The sequence below is a fragment of the Gossypium hirsutum genome, chromosome D04, assembly GCF_007990345.1.
Source record: "Gossypium hirsutum isolate 1008001.06 chromosome D04, Gossypium_hirsutum_v2.1, whole genome shotgun sequence".
Taxonomy (NCBI): Eukaryota; Viridiplantae; Streptophyta; class Magnoliopsida; order Malvales; family Malvaceae; genus Gossypium; species Gossypium hirsutum.
Window position 1 is genome coordinate 21,324,859 of NC_053440.1, and position 15,949 is coordinate 21,340,807.

The 15,949-nt window shown below is 32.9% G+C and overlaps 1 protein-coding gene across 5 annotated transcripts; it reads right to left on the reverse strand.

Annotated features, from left to right (window-relative positions):
• Nucleotides 1–271: 271 nt before the first annotated feature.
• On the reverse strand, nucleotides 272–10,790 carry LOC107899736 (cytochrome c oxidase subunit 6b-2). Of its 5 annotated transcripts, XR_005911994.1 has the most exons (6): nucleotides 10,634–10,790; nucleotides 7,076–7,164; nucleotides 6,911–6,989; nucleotides 5,904–5,975; nucleotides 4,584–4,654; nucleotides 4,280–4,514 (listed from the first exon to the last, which is right to left on the reverse strand). XR_005911994.1 is itself a non-coding variant. In XM_041091144.1 (5 exons), exons 1-4 carry the CDS (start codon nucleotides 10,643–10,645, stop codon nucleotides 5,922–5,924), a joined length of 234 nt encoding a protein of 77 aa, XP_040947078.1. In that variant the 5' UTR covers nucleotides 10,646–10,790; the 3' UTR covers nucleotides 272–659; nucleotides 5,904–5,921. The 5 variants fall into 5 exon arrangements, 4 of the variants coding, with proteins under 4 accessions (XP_040947078.1, XP_040947079.1, XP_040947077.1 ...); XM_041091144.1 differs by lacking the exons at nucleotides 4,280–4,514; nucleotides 4,584–4,654 and adding an exon at nucleotides 272–659; XM_041091145.1 differs by lacking the exon at nucleotides 4,584–4,654.
• Nucleotides 10,791–15,949: the final 5,159 nt, after the last annotated feature.

The following is a 15,949-nucleotide window of genomic DNA, read 5'->3' on the forward strand; positions in this document are numbered from 1 at the left end:
GAAAATAAACTATGACAAATGGCAAATATGTTGTCTAGTTTCACCAAGGGATTCGAGGCCTTTTTACAACAACTTACTTGGTGAAAAAGACATGGTGTATGGTTTCGCGTATATGGTGATTGTGAAATTAATTTCTTAGATATCAAGAAATAAATAAATTAGCCAAATATGAAATTGTCATGATAAAAAAAGATAAAGTGATCATTGTAATCTGACAATAATAGAAAGGATATCATTAATAACATTCTTTTGCGGTCTTGTAAATTTTCAAGACACAATAATTATAAAATTTAACTATAGCACCCTATACCTGACCCGAATTACCGAATTTCGATATTGGATGTTACAGACTTAAACATTTTGCAAAAATTTTACGACAGGCATAAAGCCATTCTAAAACATACTTCTTATTCATTTATTTACTGTTCTTAAAACAAAAGATTAATAAAAGAGAGTTTTTAATAATTACATCATATTTTTAAAATGGTATAAGACATTTCAACTTAAAATTTTGTTAAAAACAGTCTTCTTCATGGCGTAGAGTACTAAACTTCATATTCCTATGGTGTCTTGTGTATGCATAATATCGCAACTCGAACTGCCACCTTGGCGCATTCCTGGCTTGGTCCCTCCTAGTGTACCAACTCTTTAATAGGAACCTGCATCACAAATAGACGCTTGTAAGTTCAAACGAACTTAGTGACTTTTAATCTAGATTACCTTTGAACATTTATTGTTGAATTCATCGACTTGAAGATTCTTGATTTCTTTTCAGTCTTTGGCGAATACTTTTCTAATATCGAGTGCATACATATATGTCAATTTCTATACTTGACTACCATATGCACAATTCACTCATTATGCAGATTATAGATTTCACCACTCAATGCGGATCTCATTTGCTTTTTAAAAAAATAGATGCATACCTCAAAAATATATTCATACAAAATCTACCTTCGGCAGATTCTCACACAGACAAATGTTGAACACTTCACCAAGGATGGTGTACTTCTTGGTGGATATTTATACTAACTAATCTTTTAAGATGAACTTCATACAAATCCTAACTTTGGCGAATTCTCATACTGAAGATACCAGTTAAATCATAACTTAAATCAACCCAGACAACAACTTATTCTGATGGATGGAACTATCCCAGTCATCCTATGAAATCCTAAACAACCATGTTACGTATCAAGAGAATGCCCTGGGTTGGCGAATAGCTTAGACTCTAGATAACCTCTATACATATCGTGAAAAAACTTAGATTTGGCAGATACCATGGAATTTAGATAACTTCCATACATAACGTAGACAAAACTCAAGTCTGGCGAATACTTAGACCACCCATAATTATGAATACGCCAATTTCTCTATACTGACGAGCTACTATGGTCGATTCACTCTTCAGAAACCCTGCTGAGAACTCTTTTCAAGAAATGCTCCTAGGGCAAATTTGAATTTTGCCACTAGGCTATCCAAACAAGAATATCTTCAAACTTACCCAGATCTTTATCATAGATTCAACTATAGGAGAAGTCTCAAAACTTACCCAGGTCTCACCAAAAAGGTGGTTAACCCTATTTTGCGTCAAGGGCATTACGAAATACACTACAAAGCCATCACAAAATACGCCACAAAGGCATAATAGAATAGATCTTATTGTATTTATTTTTCAAAAAAGTATCATGGCCATGGGCTTTCCACAGATTTATTTCGTGATCTATCAGTCCGGTTAGCATTATAACTATCCCACTGGAGGCTACACAATAAATCTTCATTTTCACTCTGATCTATTTGTCTGGTTAGCAATGTACCTACCCTACTGAAGGCAACCCAAATGGATCTCTTTCTCACCTTTTTTACATAACTCAAAATTTTCAGGCATTTCTCATTTAACACTGAACACACTTACTTAGATTTCATTCATACTCCTAATAGATTCATACTTTCCAATTTCTAATTTGACATGCATACACACCACACATCATCTTATTCATGTATCACATAATATACCTTATTTGTGAACATACAAAACTTTACAATACTTAAGACACATACACTCTTCAGTTATTCGAGAAGACATCAATGTACGAATAGCCATTGTAAATTAACATGTATGAGTCAGGTTAAAGACTCACCTAAAACTCACTTTTACTCAGCTTAGAGTTTTTGTTCTGATAGTCCTACCCAAACTAGCAACAACAACTGCTTAAAGGATCATGGAACTTCCATTAAAACTCCATTTACAAACAGATTACCAACATATAAATTTCATGTGACCGCCATGTAGGGCTTCCCACTCACACTCTACTATTATTACACCTTATAACATCCCTATTCTTCAAAAATCTCAACATGCAAAATTATAGAACTTACTAGTAGATTGAAACATCTACTGATTAAACCAAACATCTTAGCTTCCAGCCCTAACGAAGAAAAAGAGATTATTTAGGTTTAGGAAGAAGAACTAGAACAGCAAAAGGAAAGAAAGATCATCTGAAATGTTCCCTTTCTATTAAATATACTTAGTTTCCCTTTTAGTGGATCTTGAAAAGTGTCAAATGCATACTGAAATTGTCTCTTAAATGCCCTATCAAACTGAGAAAAATATAAAAAGGAAATCCAAATGCAGATATTGTTTGACTAATCAAGTCCATTTAGTTGATTGTTAACCAATCTTACTGCAAGACCTACTTGCACAATTTTCTAGCAAATCGAGCGTACCATACCCCTGGAGATAACTCATATGTGGTGTGGTCTTAAAGACACTTTACTCCCCTACAACTTTCTTATATACTTAGTAGACGATTCATGCTTAGCCAAACTCTGTGGTGTACTATTCATTTGTTGTACTGTTTCTTCAGTTGAAAAATACCCCGAGATGGAATCCTTAGATATTCTCATGGGTGGATACTTTGTGCGCCAAAATTTAGTTTTCCAAAAGTCTATAGAATGGCAGCCTATGCTATCATAGTGCGCCAAAATAGGTAACATGCATGCCTCCCGACCCTTTTTCTCGAATTCGTCGATGTTGGAGTGTGACATTCACCATGTGGTATAGATAATTAACATAGCTATGTTGAAAATTTTGAAATTTAGGATGAGATACAAGCGTATAATATTTGATTAACCCATGATGGAAACTTGACTCAATGCTTGATATAATGTTAAGTCTTGAGTTCAATGAGATAAAATGCATCATCAATATGTGACTGCTAGCACTAAAAAAATATATAATATCATCCCGAGATGAAAAGTTCTAAGTACCCGTAATGATAAAGTGAAGGATGGACATTATACTCTTTATAGACCCAAAACTTAAATATGTTAGAGCATTATAATTACAGGAACACTCTGAATAGGATCTACCTATGTGAGTTGAAGTGTCACCGCTTCTAGGAGCTCAAGGGCTTGGCTCTGACAGCACTCGTGAAAAGAGGTTACAAACACTTGGCCATAATAGTGTCCCTGGATATTGTGCATTAACTAGTCTTGAAATCATTGTGTGAGATGTGTTCGGTTAATCAAATGGAATAGTTAGTTCAAAGCATAGTCTACCATGCCATTTCGATTAACTTTAACATGTTTTCACTAAATGAAAGTTCAATCATAAGACACATTCATTTATGCATTGATTTCCAAGATTATCAAAATCTAGAATGTTTTGAAAATTGAGGGGGATTGTTGAAACATTTTCAAAATAATATACAATATTCATGTTTTGAAAATTGGAGGAGATTGTTGGAACATTTTCAAAATAATATACAATATTCCTATAGTTGCAAATGAAAAGTTCAAAGTTATAAGTAACATTTTCAAAACAATTTACACTCAAAATTTTATTTATGAGAAAGTCAAAATTATCCTAGATTAATTTGCAGTTTGAAAGACTTATCCTAATTAAAAAATTACAAGAAACACTAAATAATTAATGAGTCAATATCTTTTTATACATTTTGTTTTATATAAAAAAATTTACTAAGGACATCCATACAAATAGTATTAAATTAATCATGTAAAAATATTTTAAAAATATTTTAGTTATTTTATTAATAACTATAACATTAATAATTAAATTATTGTTAATAAAATAAATATTATTAATATGTTACAAAAAGAAACATGAAAAAGAATCTACATTTTTATTACTTTTAATTTATCCAATTATATTAATATATATTTAAAATATTTACTAATTAAAAATATATATGACGATGGTTTTATGATTTTTTTTGGGTAAAACTTTTAAACTCGTGATTTTTCCAATTACCTATTATTATCACGTAATAATTAGTAATATATTGATAAATTATTTTTCTAATGTCAGTCTAATAATATAGTTAATAATAAATAACATTCTTGTGAGTTTAATTTTTTTCAAACTCAACCTACTTGTATGCCAGACTTATACTAATGAGAATTTGTTCCCAGGAAATTTCCACGAAAGCCGTCCATCTCTCTGGCACTTCAACTGAGATGCCAGTCGTCTTATCTGCATGATCTTCCTCCAGCTACAAACTCATTACTTTTACTACGGACTAAAGTGGTAAAATAAAATGCACATTCACAAAGAGATTTACATCTACTGTGCTTCAAATTTCGATCAATTGTTGCTGCTGCCGCTAAAACCCTTTTTGTTGTGCTATTTGACCTGTACATGTATAGAGATGGCAACAGGGCAAAACGGGTAAGATTTTTGCCCACCCCGACCCCAAACCCATCCTGGAATTATATACCCGACACCCAACCCCACCCCGACCAAAAATTTTATAAAAAAACTGACCCCGGACTTATTTTATTGCATCAAACAAATTTTGTAATTATAAAATAATTAAATCAATTAGTTTGATATACTAATTTTTTTTTTTATAAAATAGTTAGTTTGATGCACCATTTATAATTACAAGTATGTTCAAACTCTTTTGCGGACTTTTTTTAACCATCAACCAACACAAAATATATGAGGTTCAACAGAACATCACTGGCAAGTATAAAAAGAAAATGTAAATTGCGTATTATTTACAAAGGTTAGAACCTGACTTTTTGCCTCTTCTAAACATTTCTCAGTAATCAAAAGAGGAAAATTTTATAGGAAAACACATACATCATCCAAGCTTTGGTAGACGAAGAGTTGCAGAAATTTATAGAAACAAGAGAAAATCCAAAAACCACTCCTCAAATAACACTAAAATTATCAACCCTTTGTGATCAGCAAACAAAATTAATATACCATGAAGACAAATGGACATAACACATAAAATAATTAAAAGTCACAGTTAACGGGTTAAGAGAGTTTTCATTGAGGGGTTAAATTGTAATTAAAAATAGCAATAGGGGTAATTTGGCAAATATCCTGGGGCAAGGCAGGGCAGATTTATCCTAAACCCGACCCTGACCCGACTAGTTTTTAAATGTAACCTGACCCTAACCCGATTTTAGTAAAAACAAACAAACACACCCTATGGAGTCAGATCAGATCGGAAACAGTCGGTTTCAGTATTTTTTGCCATCCCTATACATGTACGATGCAAAAACCTCAAGTCTCAAATGAGCATCCGAATAAACAATCTCAGGCATGTATTTGATACTGGTTTAAAGAACAAAAGCTCAAAAGAGATTGGTTAAAATAATGTTCAACCTTGACACTGCTTTTGGACCTGACAAAGCTCTGAAACAATCGGCTAAATTTGCAGGTTCATGAATTAAGACATCGGGAAAACATCAAAGGTCATACTCCAGTTTTTGACCGACTAATCGACTATAGTGCATTAATGCTCGATAAATCCAATAAATCTCCATTTGTAGCTTATTAATTCAAAGAATTCTAGGATAGACATTGAAACTAGCCAAATATAAGATCAAGAGAAGAATATGAACTCCCCATGCCAGAGAAGGGTCACCTTATTTTCAATGTGCAATCACAGAGGACCTGGGAAAGTACCATTCTCCCTCTGCTCATTCCACCTCTCAACCTACAACATTTTGGGCAATATAAAATATTAAAATACAAAAAACAAGTTAAATATAATTGCCAAACTTGTTCATTTTCTGTTTCCTTTACAAGTAGCTGCTCATACAAGCAACTAGAGAAAATGAACAAAACATTTTAGAACATGTAGAATGTAAATAGTGAAGACTGGGATGTTATTCTGTTATTCATTGATCAACCAGCCAACCAATAGCAGGGAACATGTGAAATAATACATTACAGCACAATGACTAGTGAAGTAAATAAAATCCCAATAATTAACAAAGCATTCACCACTTACCAATATACCTGGTTTCAAAATTTCCTAAACATAATCTACATATATTCACATAATAGTTTCATCACCTTATCTGCCCGTCTACGCATCTAAACAACACTAATATAGGAAGATTTATGACTACAAAAAGCATTCAATGGCAATCTAATTCTTAGTAGGTATTTCCTCTTTTTTTTTTTTTTTTAATTACTATCACAGCACTATTAATCATGATCCTATCAACACATCACATAGGACAATTAAATATTGTAGTATACTACTGTGATATGATACTTCTGCTGATTCAGTAGGCAAATATACCAGCACAAAAGTCTATAGTATAATCAACTAAACACTATAGACGTTTGGTGAGAAAAACAAGAACCTAGAACTTGCTTATGTCCATGAATATTGGAGGATAATTCATATTTACAACTATTAAGCTGTGTATGAATCAGTTGGTATCTAAAACCACAAATTATGCCACAAGCTTTATCAATGATGACCTAACCTTGTGAACAACAGAAATTGGTACTAGAAAGTCAGAAAACAAGCACACAATGATAAAGTTCATATGATAAAGCCTACATTCTCTACAACAGGATGAACTCTAGCTCAGTTATGATTTAAAAAATTAAACAAAAAGAAAAAGGTATACTAACCCATTCACCAGGACAAAGAGAACGATAGTATTTGGCAAATCTCTCACATTCATTAGATTCTCCTTTTGCAGCCAAGCACCTGTAGTTGATTTCAAAAAATAAAAAAGAAAATTACATTTGCTAGTTTCCTAACAAGCAGAATTTGAAAATTAACAATCAATATACCCGTGGAACTCAATGTAACAGGTGAAACAATGTCTAGTTTGATTTGTTGTAGGGAAACGAAAGTCAGCTGGGGCTGTTTTCAGTTCAATCTGTGGCAATACAAGAAAAAGAGATAGTATGGAGGAAATGTGAGAACTAATAGATATAACTTGATATGAATTTGTTTCTTGCCAGCTCAGCGAAAATTCAATCATGACAGTCCAGATTAATTTACCAAAGGAAATATAAAGTAGAATAAATACACATCTATAAGTTCAGCATGCGCGCGCGCGCGCGCATAACATTTATAGCAGCTAAACAACCTTCCATGAGAAACAGATGAAAGAAAAGCTACTACAGTTTCATGACGCCACAGAAAGGGCATCTGAAACTTCTTACTGCAGAATCAAAGCATCTTCTGATTCATAGTTCAAAAAGAAGTTGGCGGATAACAGAAGCAGCCACCAAAGATGTTTAAATACATTTACAATGATTTTCAAGGTTGCTTGTAATGCCCATGCCTTAAACTTGTTACAAGTCCAATTATGAGAGCATAATTGGGAGTTTGAGTAGGCTTTATCTTTTGTTGTTGAGACCTCGCTTCATGTTTTTCCTTTTTCTTTTTGGTCAAATAATCCTAGCTTTAAGTTCACTTGTGTTAAAACTGAAGGTTTTTTTTTATTTCATTCCTTCTTCTAGCTTTTTATGTGGGAAGAAAATTTTCATGACTCTCTAAGAGTCTTATTTTGGGCGTCCCCTTACATTATTGGATTATATGAATAGTTTAGGTACCATCATTTTAAGTCACATTTGTTAATTTGTTAAATGGTTAGCTTCCTAATTAGACTCTGGAGTATTTGCTAAAGTCATAATTGTACTAAGTGTCCTAGTTCTTATTTGAACATGAGTGCTGTGATTCTATAAAAGAAATCTCCATTGGAAGGTAGAACTACTTGAGAAAATTTCCAGCATTATTGCTCGGTTTATCATTAGAGAAAATAAACCTATGGTGTGATTCCTAAGGTCAAGCCCATATGATTTCTTATTATTACTTTCAAAAATTAAGAACCAGCTCCAAGCTACTTCACCAAAGAATGGTCATTTAACAAACTTTTGGTTTAGGACAAGAAAAGATTTCAAAGTAATGTTCACAGACATGATTCAAAATTCCCACACCTAACCATCAATTGATGTTCACAAACATAATTCACAATACAACAACAGACTTAGAACAAGAAAGTTGTACAGCATCACAAATTCCATAAATCATCCAAGAACCACATGAAAGTTAACTTCATTAAGTCATTAGATGAGGACACACTAAGTATTTTTATCTTCTATCAATTCAAGGTCAGAATAGAAAAGACACCAAGAAATAAGTTAAAATTTTAAATATATATATCTGCATGCTTAAACTTGGCATTTTGCTTTTAAAATATCCTAGTTTCTCTTTAGATAATACCTTCAATTGCACAAGTCCACAATTGCATTCCAATATTGTAGATACTTATTGTTGGCTATTCACATTTACTCCCAGAATTCGATAGAGCACTGCACCTAGGTTTGGACAGTGCAGCGTCGAGCAGTGCACCTCGAAGTTCTGCACCTAGGAGAAACTCTCCCTGGAGCAAAGCAAGGTGGTAAAACTTGCTAATAGCACAGCTTGGCAGAGCTTGCTTGGCACTACTTGCCTATCAAGCCGGTAGTGGACTTTGCACGAAAAGAGCTATAGCATGACGTGGAACAGTTAACCAGCATGCATCACTACATAAAGAGCAGTGGAGCTAATCCGGAAATGGGCACAGTACTCGTGGGTTTACTCCACTTTTGAGATGTCCTAGCGGGTATATTTTGGAGTCATGGATATGGAAATCCTTAAGATACCTCCTTAACCTTAGCGATATTTTCCTTCTCCCTTCGCATAGGTAATGCATTCCTGAATGTAGCGATATCATGTGATCAACCTTTATATCATCTATCACCTAGAATTCTCCCATGACAAATTTTTAACTCATTGTAACCCATTAACCCATGTTTTTTGCCACAGTTGTCATCTTCATAACTTCCCAATCTCTTCTGTAATTTTTATTGGTGGAAATATAATCAAGGTTACAAAGATTACATATTATTAGATCATTCAATAATTAGACAAACTTTGGTCTCTCAAGAATTTCTCTGTAGTTTTCTGTCTGAATCATTCCTATAGCCATACTTTTTCACCATCCTAAGGCACCTTCTTACTTCATCACCTTTACTTGCCATGAACTTGCTCTTTAGGATCTATTCTAAGCTTCTCTCCACCTTCTCACACAACATTGCATTGTAAGTTGGATATTTCCTGTGCTTAGACAAACAACCTTCTACAAATGTCTTTAAAGTATGTCTGAATTTATAGATCAAATGACATAATGCTTCCTACAGTACGACCTTTGATGTCAACATGCTTCGCTCTCTATGTAAGTAAGAATATAATCTCCCTCGGTGTCTTCTTAAGTTACTTTAAACAAAATAATTCATAATTGCTATTAAGAGAAGAAAACGCATTGGTCTTTGCGACAAGATAAACTTACTCTATAACTTATCATTCATAGAAAGGCGAGGAAGGGTGACAAGAGAAACCATTCGTATAATGTGAGCAGTGACTATTAAAGTTGCCTTTCAAATTACATCCTAGTTTTAGATTAAGTTTTTGTTAGGTAAAACAAACCTCACAGTGAAACTACAATTGCGTATTCCTAGAAAATTTGACTAAATAACAAAACAAAACACATATGTACCAGTTTACCAAAGTAAAACCTCTATACTTTTATTATACTCAAATAAATGTTTAAATATTAAATTTGCAGAGTAATCCTTTAACCTTTAATTTGTAAAGACCTTAACCGTTAATTTGTAACACGTAAGCCCTTCACATAAATCAATTTTTCATCTGAAATAAAGTCTTCTTTGGGTATAAATCAGAAGGCAAAAGCTGATTTGGGTACAACAAAAGGGCTTAGAAAAAATGGTTCAAGGTTTTCTTTACTATTTTAGCCTTGTAATATACAAAAAGATTCACTAGGCTACAAAGATAAACAATCTATCATATTATGCGAACCAACGCAGTATTCTACGCACAAATTCTTCATTTGATGCGGAGCCTAATGCAATTCTCAACAATGATGGTTGACCCCTTCTGACTGAGACAACTCTTAACGTATGGTACTAAACTTCTAGAACATTCCGCTTAAAAGTTATGTCAAGTAACACATGTAAAACACTTTTTCCCCTAAAGCAATAAACTTTCAGATTCACATGACTTTCAAAATTTTAGTATGCCCCTATTTGTTCAGCATCTGCAGGGAATGAAAAAGTCACAACTAAAACCTAGAAATGTAAAAAGAGGGTGTCATTAAAAGACCAAAGTAATTGGCCCATCTTAGGTAAAGATGAAAACAATGAACAAATTTGAGATCAATGGAGGAAATCTCTATCGAAAATTGAATCTCTATACAGATATTTCTTTGATTTTCTTTTTCATATCTGAACCTTGTAAATTATTCGAGGACGGGGAGGAATGAAGAGAAAGCGGGAGGTTACCTCGTCTGCCATTACTGATCCGGCGAATGAGCTAAGACGGTGAATTGCTGATATTTTTCCCTGACGGATTTTAAAATTGATTAGAACCGAATAGCCAATAAATACTCTTCCAGGTTCCTCCCATTACGCTCTAATTGTGCTATCAGTCCCTTCACTCATCTCACATTTTACATTTAATCCCTCTATTTTAAACTTTTGGAAGGGATAAACCAACATTTGGTCCTTAAACATGACAATTTTCTCAACTTAGCCCCTAAAACTTTTTCCATATTAGTCCTCAAACTTGACAACTTTTCCTAGTTTTGGTCCATGTGATGTCATGGCACTTTAATATTGTGCCACATTATCACCTAAAAAAATGTTAATATATACTTTACCCCGTGAACTTGTCCAGTTGTATCTAGTTTGTACCTATTTATTTATTTTACCTAATTGGTACCTAAGCTTATAATCCATCAACCAGGTTGCTACATTCGCACTAACACTATTCGTATGTGTTAAAGTGTTGCTAACAGCTAGTCCGACAACGATAGGTGATAGCCTCTTAGTATGCCACGTGGCAAACATAAATTAAGAATTATATTTTATTAATTTATATATTTTAAATATTTTTAATTTTTAATTTTATGTTTGCCACATGAGATACTAAAAGGCTACAACGTGCCACTACCGGATTGACTATCAGTGCCGCGTTAGCACAAACTAACAGTGTTAGCATCGATGTAGCAAAATGGTTGATGAAATACAAGTTCAAGTATCAACTAGGTTTAAAAAAATTAGGTACCATCTAGGTAAAAATGGACAAGTTAAGGGGGCAAAATATATATTAACTCCCCAAAAACTTGTTTTTTATAAAAATTTAGGTGATATCATGGTATAATCTCAGAATTCCATATCATCATAAAGATAAAATTTAGGAAAGGTGTCAAGTTCAAGAGTCAATGTGGATAAAAAAAGTTTAGGGACCAAATTGAGAAAAATTGCAAGTTCATAGATTAAATGTTGCATTATCCCTTTTAGGACTTTAGTTAATTTATTCTTTTGATTCAATAATTGAAATTCATTTCATGATTCCTCATAAGAGTTTCATAAATTAGATTATTTGGATTTTTTTATAAAAAAAATACTTATTTACTTGTGTAATATAAATCTACGTGGAAGCCATGTAAGAAAATGTATATAAACGTTTATACTACTTTTTGAAATATTGCTAAAGAATCTTACAATCTTCATTCCAATTTAATTCAATTATTTACACATGTTATTATATTCCATATGTAATCATGTCATGTTATAAAATCAATTTTGGGGTTAGAACGAGCTTACAAAAGCTCTTTCGATAATCCGTAGTCGACTGAAGACTAAAATGTAAAACTTTCAAACTTTCTCAGGTTGGGGTCGTAACCATGAAAGAATCACATCCCGGCTTCTAGGGTAGAGGCTCATCACTGCGACTTCAATTATTCAATGTCACGACTTCAACAAGAGACGTCACGACATTGAAGGTTAATGTCATGACCTCCATAGGGTGGTGTCGCAACATTGAAGGCAACCCCCTAAAAAACTTGCATCATTTGATTCAACCTATGAATTTCTTAACACATTTGGTTCTTAGACCCCAAATTGCAAATTTTACTTAACATATATGCCTGTTTAATAACTTAAACATTTCAACCTTATGTTACATACACACACACACACATATATATATACACATATCATATACAAGTCATGTACCATAAATTTACTAAACATTATAACCAAAATAAAAAATCGACAATTTAATACTTAAAACTAACTGAATCCTGGATACATGCCACATAAAGAATTGTACAAATATTGTTGAGTTAAGAGTTATAGTTTGGATTGGATCAATCCTCAAGTCTTCAATATCTACAATTAGCTGCGCACGAAATAAACAAACTATATGTAGGAAATATATTACTGCAGAACAAAATCATTAGCACTAACTGGATAAATAAATCGTGTAAATAAATAAAATAATAACCATGTCATGGAAGAACACTATCGTAGAAGCAAATTTGCCCTAATCGGTGTAATCGTATAGTGGACGTCGCCCCCAAGGTTAGCACAATACTTCAATATTCATACACTCAAATAAAGAAGATGGAACAAAATTGGTGTTGTTCTTCTCAAAGAAATAGAAAATTAACCAGAAAATAGAGTTGAAAAAAGTGATTGGAAAATATACTAGAAAGAAATAGATGAGTTCTGGGAGAAAAGATAGGTTGTTGTTGTGTATTGTTGTGTGTAATGAGGAGAATATCTGACCAATTTATAGGACATTTTGAAGGGCAAATTAGTAATTTGTAGGGCCAGTCCAACAGCTAGAAACTGCCATAAGCCAACAGCTAGAAACGGCTAAGCCAACCAACGATCAAAAATTGACTTTTTCAAAATTGTAATAGCTTGGAAACTAAAAAATTTTAAAACAAAAAATATATTTTTTAAAGAAAAACAGCAAAAAATTTATCCAAAAAGAAACACGAGCGGTACATGTCGTAGACATGTGTTAATACGAACACCGGGCTTTTATCCCCAATTACTCAATGAGGGTAAGAGGTAAGGTTATATTTAAACTCTCTTATAAGCCTTTCCTCAACCAATGTGGGATATGCCATTTTGCATTACCAACATTCCCCCACTAATGCAAAAGAATTGGAAATTTTGTAAACATGAGAAAGGGTAAAACGTGAGAAGAGAAACAACGAAATTAGTCACTTAAGCACTAGTATCTAGTGGATTTGAACTAGTACGTAGTGAAATAAGTGGTTCTTCTCTTTAACAAGTGAACAAATCTTGAACTTGTTAAAATAGGGGTTAACTCATGACACACGACTAATATCAGATCCAATTTATGTTCAGCGATAGATCATCAAGTTTTAGCTAATACACCTCAGGATGCTAGTAAGTGTTCTAAAAAGACTGTCCAATCTCTTTCATAGAAGGTGGATAATTCTTCACACTTACATAAGTGGATAATTCTTCACATTGTCCAATCTCTCAATTTTAAATTTAGTGAATTCATCAATTCTGTCTCAATAGGACCACCCAAACTTTGGGATATGAACTCGTTAAAAGTAAGAAACTCAACCTCATATGTCGGTGAATTCATCAAGTTTGTCTTAATAGGACCACCTAAATTCTGGGCTATGAATTCATTAAGAGTAAAAACTTAACCTTCTGCATGTATGTTAATCGTCATAAGGATAGGTAAAATGTACACTATAAGTCTTTCTATAGTTTCGTTTGACCACATTGAACTTAGAAAACTAAGTCGGGTATCCACCATGAATTCCTCAACCACTGGGCTTAGAAACATCCCCCTCAATGAATCAAGAACCATTTTCCTACTTAACTCTTTGGTTAGTGGATCAACTAGGTTCCTTGTAGACCTCACGTACTCCAAAACAAGTACTCCATTCTTTATTAAATGTCTCACAAATTCATTTCTTATTCGAATGTGCCTCTTCTTACCATTATAAGCTTGGCTCTTAGCAACACAAATTGTAGCTTTTGAGTCACCTAATAGAGATACGAGAGGTGCTGGTTTTCCCCATAAAGGAATCTTTACAAGTAAATTCCTAAGCCACTCGACTTCTTGCCCAACTAAGTCAAGAGCTATAAATTATGATTCCATCATGGAGCAAGCAATACACATATGTTTATCAAACTTTTGAGAAATAGTTGCTCCTCCTAAAGTAAAGACATACCCACTTGTAGAGCTAACTTCATCATTATCAGTTACTCAATTTGCATCACAATATCCCTCTAGAATTGTAGGGTATTTGAAAAATTCCAATTTCCAAGTTATTGTACCTTTAAGGTATTTAAGCAAATGATTTAGAGCATTCTAATGCTCAATGCTAGGATTATGGGTATATCTACTTAGTCTATTGATTGCATAAACAATATCAGGTCGAGTGTAATTCATAAAAAACATAAGGCTTCCAATAATTTTAACATACTCTTATTGAGAAACACTATTTCCTTTATTCTTCATTAGTTGTTTGCTAGAATCAAAAGGAGTTTTCACAGGGATTACATCAAAGCTATTAAGCTTCTTTAACACTTTCTCAATATAATGAGATTGGTTTAAAGTAAATCCCTTTTCTGATTTAGTAACACTAAATCCTAAGATTACATCTACCTATCCTAATTAGGCATATCAAGTTTGGTAGATAAGAAATTTTTGGTTATGTTAATGACTTTTATATTAGTGTTAAAAATTAACATGTCTTCCACATACAGACTTATGATGACATAATCAAAACCAAACATTTTACAATACACAATGTATCTGCACCATTAACAATAAAACCAAAACTTAGAATAGTCTTATGAAATTTCTCATATCATTATTTTGGAGCTTGTTTGAGATCGTACAAAGATTTTTTGAGTCTGTAACTTTATCTTCCGTACTAGGTGCTACAAATCGTAGAGGTTGCTACATGTATATCTCCTTGTCCAAATCACCATTCAACAAAGTTGTCTTTAAATCCATCTGATGTACCAAAAAATTGTGAATAGAAGTTAAAAACAAAAAACAAAACACGAATGGTCGAGATCTTAATCACAATAGAGTATGTATCAAAATAATATATTCCAAATTTTTTAGTGAACTCTTTTGCAACTAGTCTTGTTTTATACCTCTATATTGACACATCTAGTCTAAGTTTCTTTCTAAAGGCCCATTTATTTCTAATAGGTCTAAAACCTCTAGGCAAGTCTATGACCACCTATAAACGAGTTATCATTTATAATAAAAATAACACACAAAATATATATAAATTAAATCGGCTGTGTTTGCAAGTGCATAGGTCAAATTGTAATATAGTATAGTTTATAAGGAAACACTTAGAAGTATTCCGAGGATCATACGCAAGGGAGGATGAAATAAATTTATAAAAAATGTACAATAATAAGTCTAAATAGTATTAATTAAATCATATATTAGGGCAAACCATAAAATTGATTAATGATAGAAATTAAATAACTAAAATAAATGAAGAAAAATAACAAATGACTTAAATTAATAAAACCAATCAGGAAACTAACTCGCTCCAGGGTTTGTAATTAACTTTAGATTAGGGTTTTAGGGTGGATTAGATATCGATTAACCAATTATTACCTTTTCACCTCTAACCAATTAATCGATTGGTTGATACTCGTTTATCTCCCGACCTCACTTTCTCAACCAAGATAAACTATGATTTACTCGGTTCAACTTATCTCCTGATCTCATCTAACCTATGATAACTTCCTAGGGTTGTCAAGCCTAGGGTTTAAGAACAC